Genomic DNA, 18,458 nt, shown 5'->3' with positions numbered 1-18,458 from the left:
AGGGCTTTGTGACTGGATTGTTATTGTTTTTAAACTTAGTGCCCTCAAGCAAGGCACTCAACTGCTCCCTGGGTGCCACAGCTAGGGCTGCCAACCACTCCAGAATAGTGTGCTCACTGTTTACCTTCTTCTTAATAGAGCATAGAGGCTCAATTATATCAATAAGTTGATAATAAAGATAACACAAAATTACCTCTCTAGCTGCCCTGCTATAATTAGTCTGAGTGAATTTGTTCCGAAACAATGTGAAATGAAATGAAATGAAATTATTTCATGTATTATTAAAAATACTATTCATAAGTTTTAAAGCAAGTCCAGGGTATGAAAATGCCTGCAAACGTTTTACTGAGCTTCTAGTTACTAGTCACCTCCAAACATAAATAACAGAGCAGAGAGATCAATTTAATTGACATATGACTGTGACGATAACTGTGAAGATAACTCTCTCTCTCTCTATGTATGACGCAATATCTCTTTCAGCACCTTTATCAGTTTGTACTTCTCTCTGAATTTCTGAGTATCTCTCAGTGTCTCACTATGTCTCTCTTTCTGCATCTCTCTATTTTTGTCTCAGTTTGGATCTTACTATGTTTCTGTATGTCTATCTTGGCATATCTCTTTTGTCTCAGTAAGTATTTCTTTCAATGTCTCCCTATGTTTGTCTAAGAACCTCTCTCCATTTTTCTTTCTTCATGGGTCTCAGTATGTCTTTATGCATGTCTCCCTATGTTTGTCTCAGAATCTCTTTCTCTCTCTTCATGTGTCTTTATTTATGTTTCTATGTCTTTTTATGTCTCTATGGCTGTCTCAGTGACTCTACTTCTCCGCGTATATATGTCTCAGTACCTCTCTTTCTCTGCTTCTCTCTCTCTCTCTCTCTATGTCTTTTAGTATCTCACTTAGTAACGTCTTTCTCTTCTGGTATCTCTCCTGATATATCCCTCTCTCTACTCTCTCTGCCTATGTCTGTTTTAGTTTCTCTCTCTGCATGTCTCTCATTCTCTCACTAGGTCTCTCCCTACAGGCCTGTCTCAGTAACTCTCTTTCTTTCTTTCTTTCTTTCTTTCTTTCTTTCTTTCTTTCTTTATGTCTCTCCCTACAGGCCTGTCTCAGTACCTCTCTTTCTCTCGCTCTCTGCATGTCTGTCTCAGTATCTCTCTTGATATGTCTCTCTTTATGTGTCAGTATCTCTCTGCATGTCTCTCATGCTCTTAGTATGTCTCTTTCTACAGCTCTGTCTTAGTATCTCTCTCTGTATCTCTCTTTCTTTTTCTCTGTGTATGCCATTTCTCAGTATCTCTCTCTCACTCTGTGCATGTCTGTCCCTGCATGCCTGTGTCAGCATGTCTCTCATTCTCTCACTATGTCTCTCACAACAAGTCTCTCAGTATCTCTATCTATCTATCTATCTATCTATCTATCTATCTATCTATCTATCTATCTGTCTATCTATCTATCTATCTCTCTCTCTCTCTATCTCTCTCTCTCTCTCAGTATCTCTCTCACTCTCTCTCTCTCTGCACTGCTGTCTAATCACATGAGCTCGAGTCTTCAGCTCTGTGTAAATCAGTCTGAGGGCAATGTCACTCTCTCCTGCTCTCTCATACCTTTCAAAATCAGTCCTTCCTCGGAGCGTGGAGACCAGAGGAGCGTCAGAATATCCGCGGCTCTTTCAGGGAAGCCCAGAATAAATATGGAGAAAGGAATTAAAATAAATAAGAGTGATATTCCGCCTCTTCGCTCCTCTGCTTTCAGCTGTTAGTGCAGATTTAGCTCGCTTCCTGGTGTGCTGGCAGCGCTGACGTAGCCAACGGAGGACACGCCCCTACATCCAGGCACCCATGACAACGCGACGGGTTTAATTTTACATTAATAAAGTAGTTTTTAAAGCATTACTTTACAAAATAACCTAATATAAACACGCGTGTAAATAATCACAGACTTTTTAATCGATTCATAACGATTCTCCTGCAGGAAACAAACTGAATATGAGAACTAGAGCGCTGACGTTTCCAACACAGGACACACCCCTTACCTTCCAGCAGCGCGCGGGCACGCGCGGCGCGCTCTGTATTTACTGTAATATGTTACAGTAAATATACAAATAAATGTATTTATTTTTTAATTTTATTATTTAAATCATTATTCAAATATGAGTTCATAAATAATTGTGTAAATAACTGACCCTTGTTTGACGTATAAAACGCGTGGTACGTCTCTAGATAAATTATAGCGCCCATGATAAAACCTATTTCTTTCTTCCTTTTTCTTTTTTTTTACATTATCACAATAATTTAAAGCATTAATAGTAGCAATTATAGCCTTATTCTAGTTACGTGGATATTGTAATTATAGCGTTTTTAATTTATTTAGCTAAGTTTCTTTTGGAGAATAAATAAATATGAACCTTCAGTTTGAAAAACGTTTTTATTTAATAGTTAACCGTGTGGAACCTGAAAATGAACCGCGCATGCGCACACCTAAATCTGATCTACAAACATATGGGTTGTACCGTAGCGCTGCTCGTTCCGTAATAGTACGATTCACTCACTTTACTGATCTGACCAAAGCCGGTCTATAACATGCCTAACTCGGGCAAACGCGCAGATTAACCGGGATTTATTGAGCTCCTGACGAAGCAACTGGGAAACTGCTGATGGAGATCCGGCGGGAGGCTTTTTATTATTTAGCTGCTTCACGGATAAATCAACTCCAGTTTGACCTCGCGGACTCTTTTAAAGGGAATAAGATCATAATCTGATTTCTACAATAAATGTATTAAAGTTAGACTGGATGTTCTGGAGCATCAGAGCTGCGCACCGAACTGTTAATTGCGAGTTTACAGCGCTTATGTTTCTGATATTCTGTTTAAACCAGCCTGACATGGATTAATGGAGCCACATTGATGTTTAATTTTTAGGGGCAGATGGACTGGGAGGCAACAGGTTCTCATCTACTCTTTCACCATCGTGTTTGACCTGCACTCAGCAGAGGTCAAAGTCTCTACAGGCCACTGGGACCTCTGTATCTGACACCAGACCACCTGTCTGAGAGGTGCTTCCATCCACTGACAATATAACCTAATACTTTTTATTAGTTTTTCTTAAAAAATGAGAAAATCTCTTTTTCAAAAAGCAAAAGTCTTCCCTTGGATAACCAATGTGACCCTGTACGGCTGCCTATTCGCTGGAGGGGACCTGGCGCACCAGTGTCTGGCCCATTCAGACCACATTGACTGGAGACACACAAGGAATGTGGCCATAGTGGCCCTCACTTTCCATGGAAACTTCAACTACTTCTGGCTGCGAGCCCTGGAGCGACGCTTTCCGGGCAGGTCTCTGGGCATGGTTCTCAGGAAGCTGGTTCTGGACCAGAGCTTTGCATCACCACTTGCAACAAGTGTCTTCTACACAGGTGGCTTTAACCCCAGCCCTAAACCTCACTTCTCTTGACCTCATGGTTTAGCTTTTGTTGTAGGCCTCGGTAGGTTCAGCTATAGGCCAGTTGTGTCTGTATTGAGTTAAAGTTCACTCATTTTTATATAGTTTGTGTGAACAAACTAATGCACAATGGGTTTGGTGACTTACTTAGTCAGAATTGTTCACAGTGGAGGTGACTGGACCCAAACATACGTCTTAATGTTTCCTATTATAAAGTTATTGCAGACAATAGAGTTTGTGTTTAGGAAAGTATACAGCTTTGTTTATATGTAGAACATAGTGTAGCAGTGAAGAAATCTGTATTAATTCAGAATTGCCACCATTTCACCAACATCACCATTCCATATAACACTCAGTACACAGGCAAATGAAATGACTATATTTGTGTTGTTGATGTGGCAACAATAGCAGCCAATGGGTAATTTGTTCTAGAGTAAGTGTGTTTTGTGTCAACAGGTTACCAGTGCCTTACCAGTTCAGGGAAATGTGTTGAAATGACTGGCTGTGGAAACTGACTACATGATTCAGATGCAGCAGATAGAGATGAGGTGAAAGGAAGGAAGTGTTTCTGGAAGTAGAGCTGGTGCTACCAGTAGGTGTAGTCCTTCCATCATCAGCTAATGACCAGGCCCTTCAGGAGCTGAATCAGCTAAGAGTTAAGAGTGTTAAGAGCAGGACACATATGTGTAGGTGGACTATAGAACTGACAGTGAAAAATAATGATGAATTTCAGGTAGTAATAATAATAATGGTGAAACCAGACAGATTTTTATATTATTTTATTTATATTTTGCTGTGCAATTTAATTTCTCTCAGCTATAAGTAGAACCTAACAAGTATATAAACAAAACTTTGTATTTGTACAGGAATTAGTGTTTTTGGGAAAAAAACAGCGTCCTCATATGGGGGATGTACTTTATTTTTTACATTTAAATTGATTCTTGCCATCTGGGATCAGAAGGACCCAATTATTTCAAATTAATTCAAACATAACATTCTACGAGAATCATCTGTCCCATGTTTTGCCTAGACTGGCTGTAGAAACTTTTGAATGGGATTCCTGCCGTGTTGTTTTCAGTCAGTTAAGTGTAATGTTGTCATGTGACCACTAGATGCACAGGCAGTGTTTCCATATTAGGGTCGACATTTTATGGTGCAGAGAAGCAGAAATGTAATGTCCCATATGAGGACTCAGGGTCTCAAGAGGTAAACAAACAAATATAATGTCATCTTTACTGACCAACAACTTGTTCTGTTCTCTGGCTTTATGTTAATTTTGTATATACAGGTTTATACTCCATTATGCTATTTACAGGTAGATACTCTCACTGACTACTGACTTTATGTTTATTTGGGTTTATTTTAATGCTATATAGATTTTTTTTTTCAGGTAGACACTCTCACTGATTACTGACTTTATTTGGGTTTATTCTGATATTTTATAGAGTTTTACAGGTAGACACTCTTAATGCCCAGTGAGTTTATGTTTATTTGGATTTATTCTAATGTTTTATAGAGTTTTACATGTAGTCACTCTCACTGATCACTGACTTTATATTTGTTTGGGTTTATTCTAATGTTATAGAATTTAATACAGGTAGACACTCTCACTGACCACTGACTTTATGTTTATTTGGGTTTATTCTAATGTTATATATAGTTTTTAGGTAGACACTCTCATTGTCCACTGACTTTTCTTTTTATTTTGTTTTATTCTAGTGTTATATAGAGTTTATTTACAGGTAGACACCCTTACTGACCACTGACTTTATTATTATTTGGGTTTATTCTAATGTTTTATATAGTTTTTAGGTAGACACTCTCACTGACCACTTACTTTGGGTTTATTCTAATGTTATATAGAGTTTTACAGGTAGACACTCTTACTGCCTACTGACTTTATATTTGTTTGGGTTTATTCTAATGTTTTATAGAGTTTTATAAGTAGACACTCTCACTGACCACTAAGCGCAAAAAGACGTTCAGAAAAAAACACAGCGCATCCAACAAGAACAAAAGACTTGTTCTTTTTTATAGAGCAATTAAAACATAATATGAAGACACTTTATTTTACTAGGAATTGTGCTGTGTTCATCTATAATATGGTCATTTTAAATATAGCTCAGGTTCAGCATATTTGTAAATAACAAAATTACATTTTATGCACTGGATGGACAAAAGTATTGGGACTCGTACTCATTTACTGTTTCTTCTAAAATCAAGCATATTGAAAAATAGTTTATTTTGTTGGAGTAACTGTCTCTACTGTCCAGAAAAAGATTTCTACCAGATTGTGTAGCAGTGCTGAGTACAGAGTCTGCCTAAGGGAGTCCCATTCTATTGGCATTACTTTGCTGCATGGACTAGACATGCTGTGTTTGTGCCTATGCACATCTGTGCCAGCAATGGGAGCAACTTAAAGAAGTTAAAGATTGTTCATAAACATTTGGACACATATAGTGTATATCAACCCCAGATATGTCTCTTTAGCACTGGCTTTAAACTGAGGCCACTGTGGCAGCGCATAGAAGGTCATTCAACCCCATCAGGCATCAAAATATCACACACAAGAACATCACTGTAGAACTGTAAAATGAAGGGAAGCTGATGATCTGGACGTATGTTGCTGTTTTGTAGGCGTCAGTTTCATGGAAGGAAAGGAAGACATCTTCCAGGACTGGAGAGAGAAGTTCTTTAACACGTATAAGGTAGGATCTCTGACTGAATGGACCAGGAGGACACCCTGTTCCATCACTCTTCAACGATTAACCTACTTTACTGGTTGCGCTGTGGCGTGATGCCAGTGTAATTCAGTTAACAGCTCCGGTGCAGACAGGCCATATTCCTGCACTAACACACCTTCTAAACCTGCTTCAGCTCTTTATTAAACAAACGGTGCTGTAAGAGGCGGGTGAAATGATATTAGGATACACTCTGAACAGTAAAGCCACTACTGTATAAAAAAAATCATTAGTGTTGTTATATTGCAAAATACATATTCATTTAATGCTAAAATAACACAGATTTACTCATAACACAATTACTCTCTAATTAATAGTGCCTGTAGTGACTGTGTAGTCAGTGCCAAGATCATTAGTTTGTTGTTATGCATCTCGCACCCAGAAGGACTGGTGGCATGGTGTGGGATACAGTTTTACAAGATGCCAGCATAAGATGACAGCAAGGTCCTTCAAAAATTGGCTCTAACTTATTTAAGATTATTCCTTGATTAAAAATATTTTAACAGGAAAATGCTCGCCCACATACTGCTGAGACCTTAAAAGATCACCTTGGAGACACAGATGCTATGCCATGGCCAGCCACATTGCCAGATCCATTACAAATTTGTGGGATTTTAAATCCTGTTCATGTAGCTTGCCACTGGCTACCAGAGCCCTGAGAGAGCCCAATTGGTCTTGCTCTCTCTGGGTGGGTAGATGATGCTCTCTCCTCAAATCACTCCTAAGGGTGATGTCGATCAGCACAAGGCATCTGTGAGCTGATGTATCAGAACCGAGTAGCTGCGCTTTCCTCCGAGCGCACTCTGATGCTACTCGGCAATGCTGCATCAGCAGCAGTTTGAAAAGAGGGGGTGGCTGACTTCACATGTATCGGAGGAGGCATGTGCTATTCTTCACCTTCCTGGTGTTGGGGCATCACTAGGAAAACAAATTGTGGGATGCTATTCAATCTGCAGAAGTATTTGAGCTGCATGGACTGGATTAAATCTAAATCTGTATAAAAAGATAGTAGTTTAACAAACATTGCCCGTATAATTTTCTTTAATAAATGATTTTTCCTTGGTAGGCCTGTGACAATAATTGTATTGGTTTGATTGATATACTGTCCCAAAAATAATTGCAATAAATGATTATACACTGAAAAAAATCTGCATACAATATTACCTAATTACAATTACTTAATTTATACAATATTACTCAAATAATATATGATACATAACATATTAAAATTTCTGAAATTTAAATAGTTTTAGATAAAACACACATATTTCACTGTCTCAACACATGGACATAAATTATATAAAGAGTAATTATTAATAGCATATATAATTTAATAATAATAATACAAATGTAAAAACATGTCTGACATTTTGGTACATTGTGATCTGTTTATAAAGTTGTAATATTAATAATGTTGTGTGTTTTTTAATTCCAGACTGGCCTGATGTACTGGCCCTTTATGCAGGTATGTGAAGTTTCCTAACCTGTATACCTGTACACACACACACACACACACACTCTACACTAAGGGCCTCTTGCTTGTCTGTTTTGTAAACACTCTGAACGTTCTCTCTCTGTTTGTAAGGATTTCTACTATATTTCTATATTACTATATTTTTCTCCCTCAGTTCCTGAACTTCGTGCTGATGCCGCTGTACCTGCGCACGGCCTTCATGGGCTGCTCTGCGTTCCTCTGGGCCACGTTCCTCTGCTTCTCACGGCAGAACGGTGACGGGACGGCGGCCGTGGCTCTGGCCTGGATGATGGCCCCTAAAAAGAGGCTCCTCGCCCGAAAAACCAAGGAAGAGAAATAGCCCACTGGAGGCACATCTCACCAGCAGCGCCTGTGCCTTTATGATCCTCACTGATCCCGCTGATCATTCCAGCGATTTCCTTCTGTTCCACATCATTAAAACACCTTCAGGATCCCTTACACGGAACAGGTAACTGACTTAAAGTGGAGATGAACAAACACTATGCATTATTAACCTGGGAAGCACTTTAAAAAAACACACACAATTAAAGGACAAGGAGAAAATAACATTATCAAGTGAAATTAGGTTTGAACTAGATTAAATATCTAATATTGATTATTTAAATGCATATACAGCTCTGAAAAAAATAAAGAGATTACTTTAGTTTCTGAATCAGTTTCTCTGATTTTGCTATTTATAGGTTTATGTTATAAAGTATAAATAAGGTATAAAGTAAAATGAACATCATTGTTTTATTCTATAAACTACAGACAGCATTTCTCCCAAATTCCAAATAAAAATATTGTCATTTAGAGCATTTATTTGCAGAAAATTAGAAAAGGCTAAAATAACAAAAAAGATAGCTTTCGCAAAAAATGCAAAGAAAAGTTCATATTCATAAAGTTTTAAGAGTTCAAAAATCAATATTTGTTCGAATAGCCCTGGTTTTTATTCACAATTTTCATGTTGGCATGTTCTCCTCCACCAGTCTTACACACTGCTTTTGGATAACTTTATGCAACTCGAGTAGTTTTGCTTGGTTTGATGGCTGGTGATCATCAATCTTCCTCTTGATTATATTCCAGAGGACTTTAATCAAAGACTTTGGTCTCTTTTTTACAGAGCTGTATAAAGGTTTATGAATGCTTTGATGTTTATTAGTGGTCATAAATTTATGTCATAAACACCTTACAAGTAACTAGTAATCAATTATAACACAAATAAAAAGGACAAATATAGATGTTTCTATTTCCTTTGGCATGTAGGTCAGTCAGTGTTAAATCTCTCAGCTTCAGTTATTTTTTTCCTCAATAGATTTCACCTATGAAACCACAACAAGAGTCAGTCTTTCACTCACAAACCATCATCTGAACTCCATTTTCTCCTGCTTTATTTGATATTTCTTGATCTCAGATGGTCTATTTCCATTTATTAATGAGTTATTCATACTTATAACACTAAAATGTATCTTATATACTACATGTAAAGTGTAGAACATATAAACAACAGCAGCATTTATTCAGCAAACCTGAAAATGAGAAGTTCAACATTTTTGCTCAGAGCTCACAATGTGAAAGAACTGAAAGGGACAACACTGAATGAAAGAGAACACACTAAAAGATCGGGAACCACCAACATCTGAGCTTCACTGAGGAAAAGTATGGAGAAAAGTAGCTCAATGTTTGCAAAGCTGCAGGCCACTGTTGTCCTTTTTATTTATGTGTTACTTAATGAAGTTTAATATGAATATCTATTAGTAAACACATTTTAATCATTCATATGCCCTCTGCAACAGCAGCCTTACAATTTAAAGTGAATGTATCTCCTGACTTGCTGAGCTCAGGAATCACACAGTTGATTAAAAGCCTTTGAACAAGTTTAAACAAGCAAAAATGTTTAGACATAAGATAAATAATCTCATAATGTTCTATTAACAAATTATAAGGGAGGAATATCCGATGTTTGAACAAAAATAACATTTTGTCACTTGCTATAATGTTTGCAGTGTGGTCTAAAACCAGATTTGCACAATTTACAACAAATGTAGTTGATCAGCCAGGTCATGTTTGGTGTCTGAAATTTAGCTTCTTTAATTTTGCACTGAAATGAAGAGGCTAATGTAAAAGCCATCAATTAAGATTCTGGGAAAAAAATGAAATCGTCTATTTTGATATAAATGTGCCTGACATATGTGTTTTTAGCAAGAACCCAACTGTAGCCTAGCTAGTAAGCTAAATTAGTAATGCAGTGCTAAGGGGCTAACATAAGCAACCAGGGTTAACACTAAAATATTTAATTTAGGGTAACAAATTTAAACTAACTACATCTGAGGGTTTAGGTTGAAAGCAACACCTTTAAATTTAAAGTTAAAAGTCTAAATAACAGATTTACTGTATACTAACACTAAGAGGTTTAATTTAGGCTACATCTTACTAACATTTATTTCAGGACCACATATGAAAGGCTACATATATATTACCAGGATGAAGTGACTCAAATCAGATTTTTTGGCCAATGTGTCTCAGGTCTGATTTTTTTATGGCTGTGTGAACATGGTAAATCCGATTTTTTCAAATCAGAGTCACTTTCATATGTGGATAGCTGCAAAAACAGCAAAAGCAAGCATCCTGGCCTTTTTTCTCCTCTTCGTACTGAGCATGAACTTCAGACCAGCTGTTTATTCTCCACTCCAGCAAAAGATGCTCCACTTATAAAGAGTCGTCTCTCAAATAAAAGGTTTTTTGTTGTTGGTAAAGAAGGCGACGTTTATATCAATGTGAGCATGTGAGGCGTTTCAGGTACAGATTCATTCACATTACACAGATACAGGTCACTTACATTTATGAATGTGAACCGTCGAGATCAGATCTTAAATTTAGCCTGGTAATGTGAACATAGCCTAAGGTTTATGTGGGGTAAATAACAGAATTAATTCAGGCGAATTCATTTGCTGTGTGTAGTTCAGTACTAGGAGTGGATTCTATGGACAATTGAGAAATAATGGAGCTGTCTGTCCTTCATGTTGAGGACATCATGTCCTGTTTAATGTTTAATGACACTTTCAGGAAAAGCCTGAGGTGGTAAAGCCTGAACATTACCAGTAAAAGTATCCCAATTACATCCAGGGTGTGAAAAGGGCTAAACAGACCTGCTTCCTGTGTGACTCACTGTGATCTGTAAACATACCCAACATCACTCTGCTCTCTCCTTCATTCCACGTTTTACTCTAGATCAGGGGTGTCCAAACTACGGCCCCGCAGGGCATTTGCGGCCCTTTTCCTTTTTTGGAGCGGCCCGCGAGGTATTTTAGAAATAGAATGAAAGTTGGTCCGCTGTTAAGCAGGTTGTTATAATGTGAGATTCAAAGTTTGAACGCTAGGTGTCAGAAACGAGCCATAGAGTCTAAAAGCGGAGAGGGGGCGCATTTCTAGCGCAGAGAAACTGGCCAAAGAGTCTAAAAGTTGCCGTAATTAAGGAGTTTAATATTAAGAGACATCATGAAAAATCAATTTGAAAAATCTTAGTTTACACAACACTGTCAAAGATAAAGATAGTAAGTCAAGTAAAATGGTGTGTAAATTAAATAATCAGGAAAAAGTATTATTTAAAGTGGTATATTTCATTATTAGTTTTATTACAGAGTCTGTGGCCCGTGACTTCAGATATATTTCTCCTTCTGGCCCCCAACAAAAAAAGTTTGGACACACCTGCTCTAGATAACTGTGAGAAATATACAGTGACTTGCAAAAGATTTTGTACCAATGGAAACTTTTTACAATACGTCACCTTACAACCACAAATTCAAATCTATTTTATTGAGACTTTAGGTGATCAACACAAAGTAGCACATGATTGTGAAATGAAACAAAAATGATACATGGTTTTCAAACTTTTTGTCAAATAAAAATTAGAAAAGTGTGATGTGCAACAGTATTCAGTCCCATTTACTCTGAACCGCCTAAATAAAATCCAGTGCAATCAACTGCCTTCAGAAGTCACTTAATTAGTTAAGTCCAGCTGTTCTGTGACAGCCCAAGTGGTTTGTTAGAGACCAAAGAACTCACCAGACACGTCAGAGATAAAGTACAAGCTTTGAGCATCCCAATGAGCACTGTTCAATTCATCATCACATAATAAAAAAAGTATTCTATGACTGCAACCTACCAAGACATGGTGGTCCACCCAAACTCACAGATCGAGCCAGGAGAGCACTGGTCAGAGAAGCAGCCAAGAGGCCCATGGTCACTCTGGAGGAGCTGCAGAAATCCACAGCTGTGGTGAGAGAATCTGTCCACAAGACAACCATAGATTGTGCACTCCATAAATCTGGCCTTTATAGAAAAGTGGCAAGAAGAAAACGCTTGTAAAAAAAATAAACATATGAAGTGCCGGACACGGCAAACAAGGGGAAGAAGGTGTGGTCAGATGAGACCATGAAAACCATGTTTCATTTTTACAATTATGTGCTAGTTTGTGTTGTGTTGTCTTAATAATACATTTAAATTTAAAAAAGATCAAGGAGTATGAATACTTTTGCATTACACTGGAATGTCAGACACATAATCAAGTCTATTAGATACTAAATGTCCCTACACTCTCTGAACAGAGTATTTGAAGATTTAGGGCTGCAGTTAGCACAATGCTAATTGGAATACATTGGCTTATATATACTTGTTAGCTACATCAGCCTCGTAGCTTCAGCACAAAACGAAAAAGCTGATAAAATAGAGGAAACGGGAAATGGGAAAACGTGTGTTTTGGGGCTGAACTATAACTTTAATATTTCACTTCAGTATCAGTTTATGTTTTTCTTTGTGGTTAGATTTCAGGTTTCATTTAATTAATTTAGTTTATTTAAAATTTTATTTTTATGGTGCTCAAAACACAAAGTTGTTAGCTACTGTTATTATAATGATCTGTGTATGAATACATTACCTGGGTCTAAGGGTTTGTATTGATGTGTGTTTGGTGTATTACTGTGTATTTATTTAAGTTATAGATAAAAAAAAAACATTCCTTTACTTGAAATATCTCTTATTACATCAGGCTGCCATTTAACCTCAATACCTTATTACACATGTACATGTACGCATAATGGTTTTACCTAGATATTTTACTGTTGTTGCCCCCCCACACACACACACTTTTAAGATTTGTATTGTTTGGGTTTGGAGATATTTTATGTTATTTATAATTATTTATTTTTGGTACAACCCATAACCACAGTTATGTCTTCTTTAGTCTCTGGAAATCTGGTTAAAGTCTTTTAATTTATTTAAATCAGTTATACACTCTTCAGCCATGACATTTATACCACATTCAGGTGACACAAATAACATTGATAATCTGGTTCCAATAGAGTACACTTTGGCATACGGGTAAATAAATATATTATAATACTGTTATTATTCTTTACAAAAAAACATTTGTACTTTAAATGTCTGGGGTCTTTAGTTGTCAATGAAACCATATAAAATATAAATATAAAAAATAATATACAAACTTTAATGCAGTTCTAAGCCAAAATAAAGATAATAGCAACTTGCACTTGTAAGATAATAGCAACTTGTGGTCAGAAACTCAATTATTAGATAAAATATAACTGAATACCCAAGCGAAGGTAGCTCTGGTAGGCAAGGATTGTGTTTGGGGTATTTGCCCATTTTGCAAATAAAGGATGTCAGGAGCCAATAAGAAAGATACAACATTTGTGTAACACAGTAAAATGTTATACAAATAAGAATTTATATTGTGTATTATCTGTTTAATTTTGGTAATATAAAAAATAAGTAAGAGCAAATTGCTGCTATTTTATTGGGTAGAATTTCTGCATGCAGTAGATTTATGTGTTTTGCTTTGCATTTAGTCTCACAACAAATCTGTACATTTTATTAGAAACATCTTAAATACAATCACTCGTTTCCCTCAATTGATACAAATAAAATTGTGGTTTTATTCTATAAACTATGGACAACATTTCTTCCAAATTCCAAATAAATATATTGTAATTTAAAACATTTATTTGCAGAAAATAAGAAATGGCTGAAATAATAAAAAAATATGCAGAGATTTCAGACAAAGAAAACAAGTTCAAAAATCAATATTTGGTGGAATAACCCTGTTTTTCATCATATTTTTATGCATGTTGGCATGTCCCCCTCCACCAGTCTTACACACTGCTTTTGGATAACTTTATGAAGCTCCGGATGCAAAAATTCAAGCAGATCAGTTTGGTTTGATGACTTGTGATCATCCATCTTCTTCTAGATTATATTCCAGAGGTTCTCAATTTGGGAAAAAAAACAACTCATAATTTACATACAGTTATCAGAACCAGATATCGCAGGTCCAGTGATGCCTCGATGGGTCAGAGCTGTTCTGGAGAGACATGAGGGTGCCTACACAATTTGAGGGACGTGGATTTAATGCTATGGCTGATTGGTGTGTTATACTCTATGCAAATCAGTGTTTAACTTTCTCTAATCAGCCTTCCTCTGAAGTGGTGATGTCATGCTGATGTGTTTACACTTATAGATCAGTCCAGCACATTCCCACTCGAATATTCTATATAAAAAAAAAAAACTTCTTTTAAGTTAATATTAATTATTTCTGACTGTTAGTTTGAATGAAACAGGTGAATAAACTGTGGGAAAATGCAAATATCAGTGTGTAGTCCTTCTCACATCAGAATCAGTAATTATAAAAGATGTTTTATTTTTTCACCTTTCCATTCTTCTTGAAAAAATAATCAGGTTGAACTGTATGTATCTGTGTTAAAGCAACAAGTTTCAGTTAAAGGACAAATTCACAAGATACTTGTATACACTGTATAAGTTAATGTTTAAAATGTGAACTAGATAATTCAGAGTAGATACTTTACAAAAAAGTGAATACACCAAATGATTATGAATTTACTGCCTGATATCTGAGACATTTTTTAAAATCATATATCATTAAAGTGGTGGAGGGATTTATGCAAGGTTTTGGTCTGCAAAAAATAGCTGTAGGTTCACTGGTGGGATTAGATATTAAATAAAATGGTTACCTATATTTGTGTTGCTTCCCAAGTCCAACAGGATGAAGAACTGCATCAGGTTTTGTCAGTTCTAGCTGTAAGAAATCTGCCTTTATGTTGGGTTGTATATCCTACTGTAATTGTTGTTTATAATGAGAAAATCTAAATAAAACTGAGTATGAATTGAAGATGAAGTGTGTTTCTAGATTTTTCATAAATGTAGTATTACTTCAATCAGTTCATTTCTTACATGGGTTTAATTAATTGAGCTGGTCTAGGAGTGGAAGATGCTATACTGGATCATTTGGATAAAGTATTTGTGCAGCTTAAATAGGAGTGTAAATGTATTCTTCTCTCAAAATAACTCGATATACAGCCATTAATGTGTAAACCACCGGCACAAAAGTGAGTACAAAGAGACTACACCTCTACATGTCCAAATTGAGCACTGCTTGTCATTTTCCCTCCAAAATGTCATGTGACTCGTTAGTGTTACTAGGTCTCATGTGTGCATAGAGAGCAGGTGTGTTCAGTTTGGTAGTACAGCTCTCACACTCTCTCATACTGGTCACTAAAAGTTCCAATATGGCACCTTATGGCAAAGAACTCTCTGACGACCAAGATTATTTGTTGGTGGCAATCAGGTGAGGAGTACAAAGATAAGTGTGCCATACCTACAGTCAAGCATGGTGGTGGAAATGCCAGGGTCTGGGGCTGCATGAGTGCAGCAGGTGTTGGGGAGTTACTGTTCATTTCATTAAAGGACACATGAATTCCAATATGTACTGTGAAATACTGAAGCAGAGCATGATCCCCTCCCTCTGGAAACTGGGTCGCAGGGCAGTGTGCCAACATGATAATGACCCAAAACACACATTCAAGTGATGGACTGGCCAAGCATGTCTCCAGACCTAAACCCAATAGAACATCTTAGGGGCATCCTCAAGCGGAAGGTGGAGGAACAAAAGTCTCGAATATCTGCCAGCTTTGTTATGTCGTCATGGAGGAGAGGAAAAGCATTCCAGTGGCAACATGTGAAGCTCTGGAGAGTTAAGGCAGTTCTGGAAAATAACGGTGGTCACACAAAATGTTGACACTTCAGGAACTTTCACTAAGGGGTGGACTCACTTTTGTTGCCAAATGAAAGTTTGAAATTGTTCTACTGTGCCTTAAATATAAATTATGTATTCTTAAGAGCAGTGATGGGAATAATGTTGTTGAAATAAACGTAACTTTTTCCAGTAACGAGTAATCTAACTAATTACTCTGACTGTAACTATAACGCCGTTACCATTTTTTTTTACTTCGCGCATACAGACAAAGCCGCAAGTGTGTGTGCGCGTTGTGTGTGTGAGTCACAAGGGAGGGGAGGATGAGATAAACACTGTCATGCACTCTATTCATCTGGCTTATGAAACACGCTCTGAGAAGGTGGGGGCCAGGGGGTGGGGGTTACAGGGGCGAGTAACACAAAAGTAATGCAATAATTATTTTACTGGTAACTAGTTACTCTTTTAGTGGAGTAACTCAGTAACTACTCCAGTAACTATAACTAATTACCTTTTCAAAGTAACGTGCCCAACACTGCTTAAGAGTGAGACAATTGTGTAATCTGTATTACTATTCAACAATGAACTTTAGAATGACCAGAATATACACTCAGGAGCACTTTATTAGGAACACCTGTGCACCTACTTAGTGTAATTATCTAACCGGCCAATCCTGTTGCAGCATTGCATAAATAATGCAGATACAGAGCAGCATATTTAGGTAATGCTCAGGATCTCAGATCTGCAGACAGCAGTATGGCCTGTAGGTGGGGTGATTCAGCTGTCTGTGGTTACGGCCGTAAAATCCTATTCATTTTTATGAATTTTATTCAGGCATAGGAGCCATTCACACATTTGACACATATGATCCTAAATCAGCTGAAGTTCAATATGTTTAATTTTTTTACCTTGATGTTTACTCATACCAATCAATTTGAAATATTTAAATATTTCTTTTCATTATTTGGTAAGATGTGGAGGTTGGGTTTAGGGTATGTTGGTTGGATTTAAAAATGCACTCATAAAAACAAAAAAGTTTTTAACAAATCAGAATGTTTTATATTTTAGATTCTTCAAAGTAGGTCCTCTGGCTTAAACGACAGCTGTGCACATCTTGCCATTTTCTCAGTCAGCTTTATGAGTTTGAGTCACATGGAATGGCTTCAGGTAACAGCTGTGTCTCATCAAGAGTTAATTACTTGAATTTCTTGCCCTTTTAAAGTGATTGAGAGCATCAGTTAGGGTTAGGGTTGGTGTTGTGAAAAGGTTATTATTTGAGTAATGTTCTAATCCATATTATGGCAAGAACTGCTCAACTAAGTAAAGAAAAAAATACTTTATCTTCATGGATCATAGGAGACGTTTGAGTGGCAGGTTCTTGTCACAGAGCTGCTCTACAGACAGACTCAGGAGGTCCTTCATTCCGAGAGCCACCAGACTTTTTAATCTCCTCCCAGTGGAGCCGGAGGAGAGATGAGGACAGTTGAGGAACGAGTCTCTTATGCTTTCTTAATCACAGCCTATTTTTATCTGTACTGTAATCACACTCTGTAACATGTACATCTGCACTCTGGGACTCTATTTTACTGTTCATTTGCACTCCTGGGCACTTGTCACTTTACAGTACATCCTGTACCTTTGCACTCCTGGGCACTACTCACACTTAACTTAAATATAATACTTGCACAGGGTTATGTTTAGTATTTGTCATATCTGCTGATACCTGCTATCTGTTATACTTCATTCTGTATTATTGATAATTGTATTATCTCTTATCTGCGGCTGATTTCTTTCATAGTTGTATAGTTTTTGTATTTATATTCATGTATATATTCTTCTTTCAGCATTTTTTATTTTATTTATACCTTAATATAAATAATAATTATAAGGTATAGTAATTTTTCAAATCTCAGTTTAGATTCTAATATAGTGTTGTACCACCCCTATTATGATTGTTTGTTTCTACTGTGTTGTGTAACTGCTACTGGCTGCTAATTTGCCTTTGGCATAAAAAGAAGTATCTATCTATCTATCTATCTATCTATCTATCTATCTATCTATCTATCTATCTATCTATCTATCTACCGACCTACCTACCTACCTTACCTACCTAAGTTCACCAGGGTTCACCATGATTGGAAGATTGCTTGCTTGAATCCCGGTCATGTAGCTTGCTATCAGCTGCCTGAGCCCTGAGAGAGCACAATTGGTCTTGTTCTCTCTGGGTGGGTAGATGGCCCTCTTTCAACACATCACTCCAAAGGGTGATGTCAATCGGTACAAGGAGCCTGTGAGCTGATGTATCGGAATCGAGTCGCTGTGCTTTCCTCCGAGTGCGCTGTGATGCTACTCGACAATGTTCGAAAAGAGATGGTGGCTGACATCACACATGTCAGAGAAGGCATGTTCTATTCTTCACTCTATTTTGGTTGTGGCATCACTGTGATGGGGGATATACAGCTGAGTAGCACCCATAAAAGTGAAACAATTGGCCTGGCTGAATTGGGAGACATTTAGAAGCAAGCTTATAAAAAGAAACTGAGGTGAATAAGAAAGTGTGTCCATACTTTTGAATGGTACTGGCATTGCATTTGAAAAATAGTATAATAGTACTATATAAAAGTATTTTATTATAAATCCTGCATTTAGAAAACACAATAATTTGATGCTTAATTAATCTATCTTTTTAAACCTTTTAAGGCCTTAAATTCCATTAAAATAACTGTGTATAATAATCA

General features: G+C 36.9%; 2 protein-coding genes across 5 annotated transcripts in view; one reads left to right on the top strand and one right to left on the bottom strand.

The window, feature by feature from the left end:
• The window catches only part of pdxdc1 (pyridoxal-dependent decarboxylase domain containing 1), a 31,118-nt gene extending 29,297 nt beyond the window's left edge, over positions 1-1,821 (bottom strand). For 2 of the 4 annotated variants that reach the window (XM_007235334.4, XM_007235335.4), the window contains exon 1: positions 1,608-1,821. The gene's annotated coding sequence lies outside the window, so the exon portion shown is untranslated. The remainder of the gene's footprint in view (positions 1-1,607) is intronic. The other 2 variants (XM_007235336.4, XM_007235337.4) reach the window with 1 other exon arrangement.
• Positions 1,822-2,583: 762 nt separating this feature from the next.
• Positions 2,584-14,859, top strand: mpv17l (MPV17 mitochondrial membrane protein like). Its single transcript, XM_007235331.4, has 4 exons — positions 2,584-3,414; positions 6,078-6,148; positions 7,617-7,646; positions 7,810-14,859. Exons 1-4 carry the CDS (start codon positions 3,111-3,113, stop codon positions 7,993-7,995), a joined length of 591 nt encoding a protein of 196 aa, XP_007235393.1. The 5' UTR covers positions 2,584-3,110; the 3' UTR covers positions 7,996-14,859.
• The last annotated feature ends 3,599 nt before the right edge of the window (positions 14,860-18,458 follow it).

The sequence above is a fragment of the Astyanax mexicanus genome, chromosome 19 (genome assembly GCF_023375975.1).
Source record: "Astyanax mexicanus isolate ESR-SI-001 chromosome 19, AstMex3_surface, whole genome shotgun sequence".
NCBI classification, from domain to species: Eukaryota; Metazoa; Chordata; class Actinopteri; order Characiformes; family Acestrorhamphidae; genus Astyanax; species Astyanax mexicanus.
The sequence above is the reverse complement of the archived record's forward strand: the minus strand, read 5'-3'. Positions and strand labels throughout refer to the sequence as shown.

Bases quoted from the DNA above. Each gene is read 5' to 3' on its own strand.
- mpv17l (XM_007235331.4), top strand. From the start codon at position 3,111: ATGAGAAAATCTCTTTTTCAAAAAGCAAAAGTCTTCCCTTGGATAACC. The intron at 3,415-6,077 runs GTGGCTTTAACC...GCTGTTTTGTAG, and splicing joins AACAAGTGTCTTCTACACAG to GCGTCAGTTTCATGGAAGGA. The intron at 6,149-7,616 runs GTAGGATCTCTG...TTTTAATTCCAG, and splicing joins AGTTCTTTAACACGTATAAG to ACTGGCCTGATGTACTGGCC.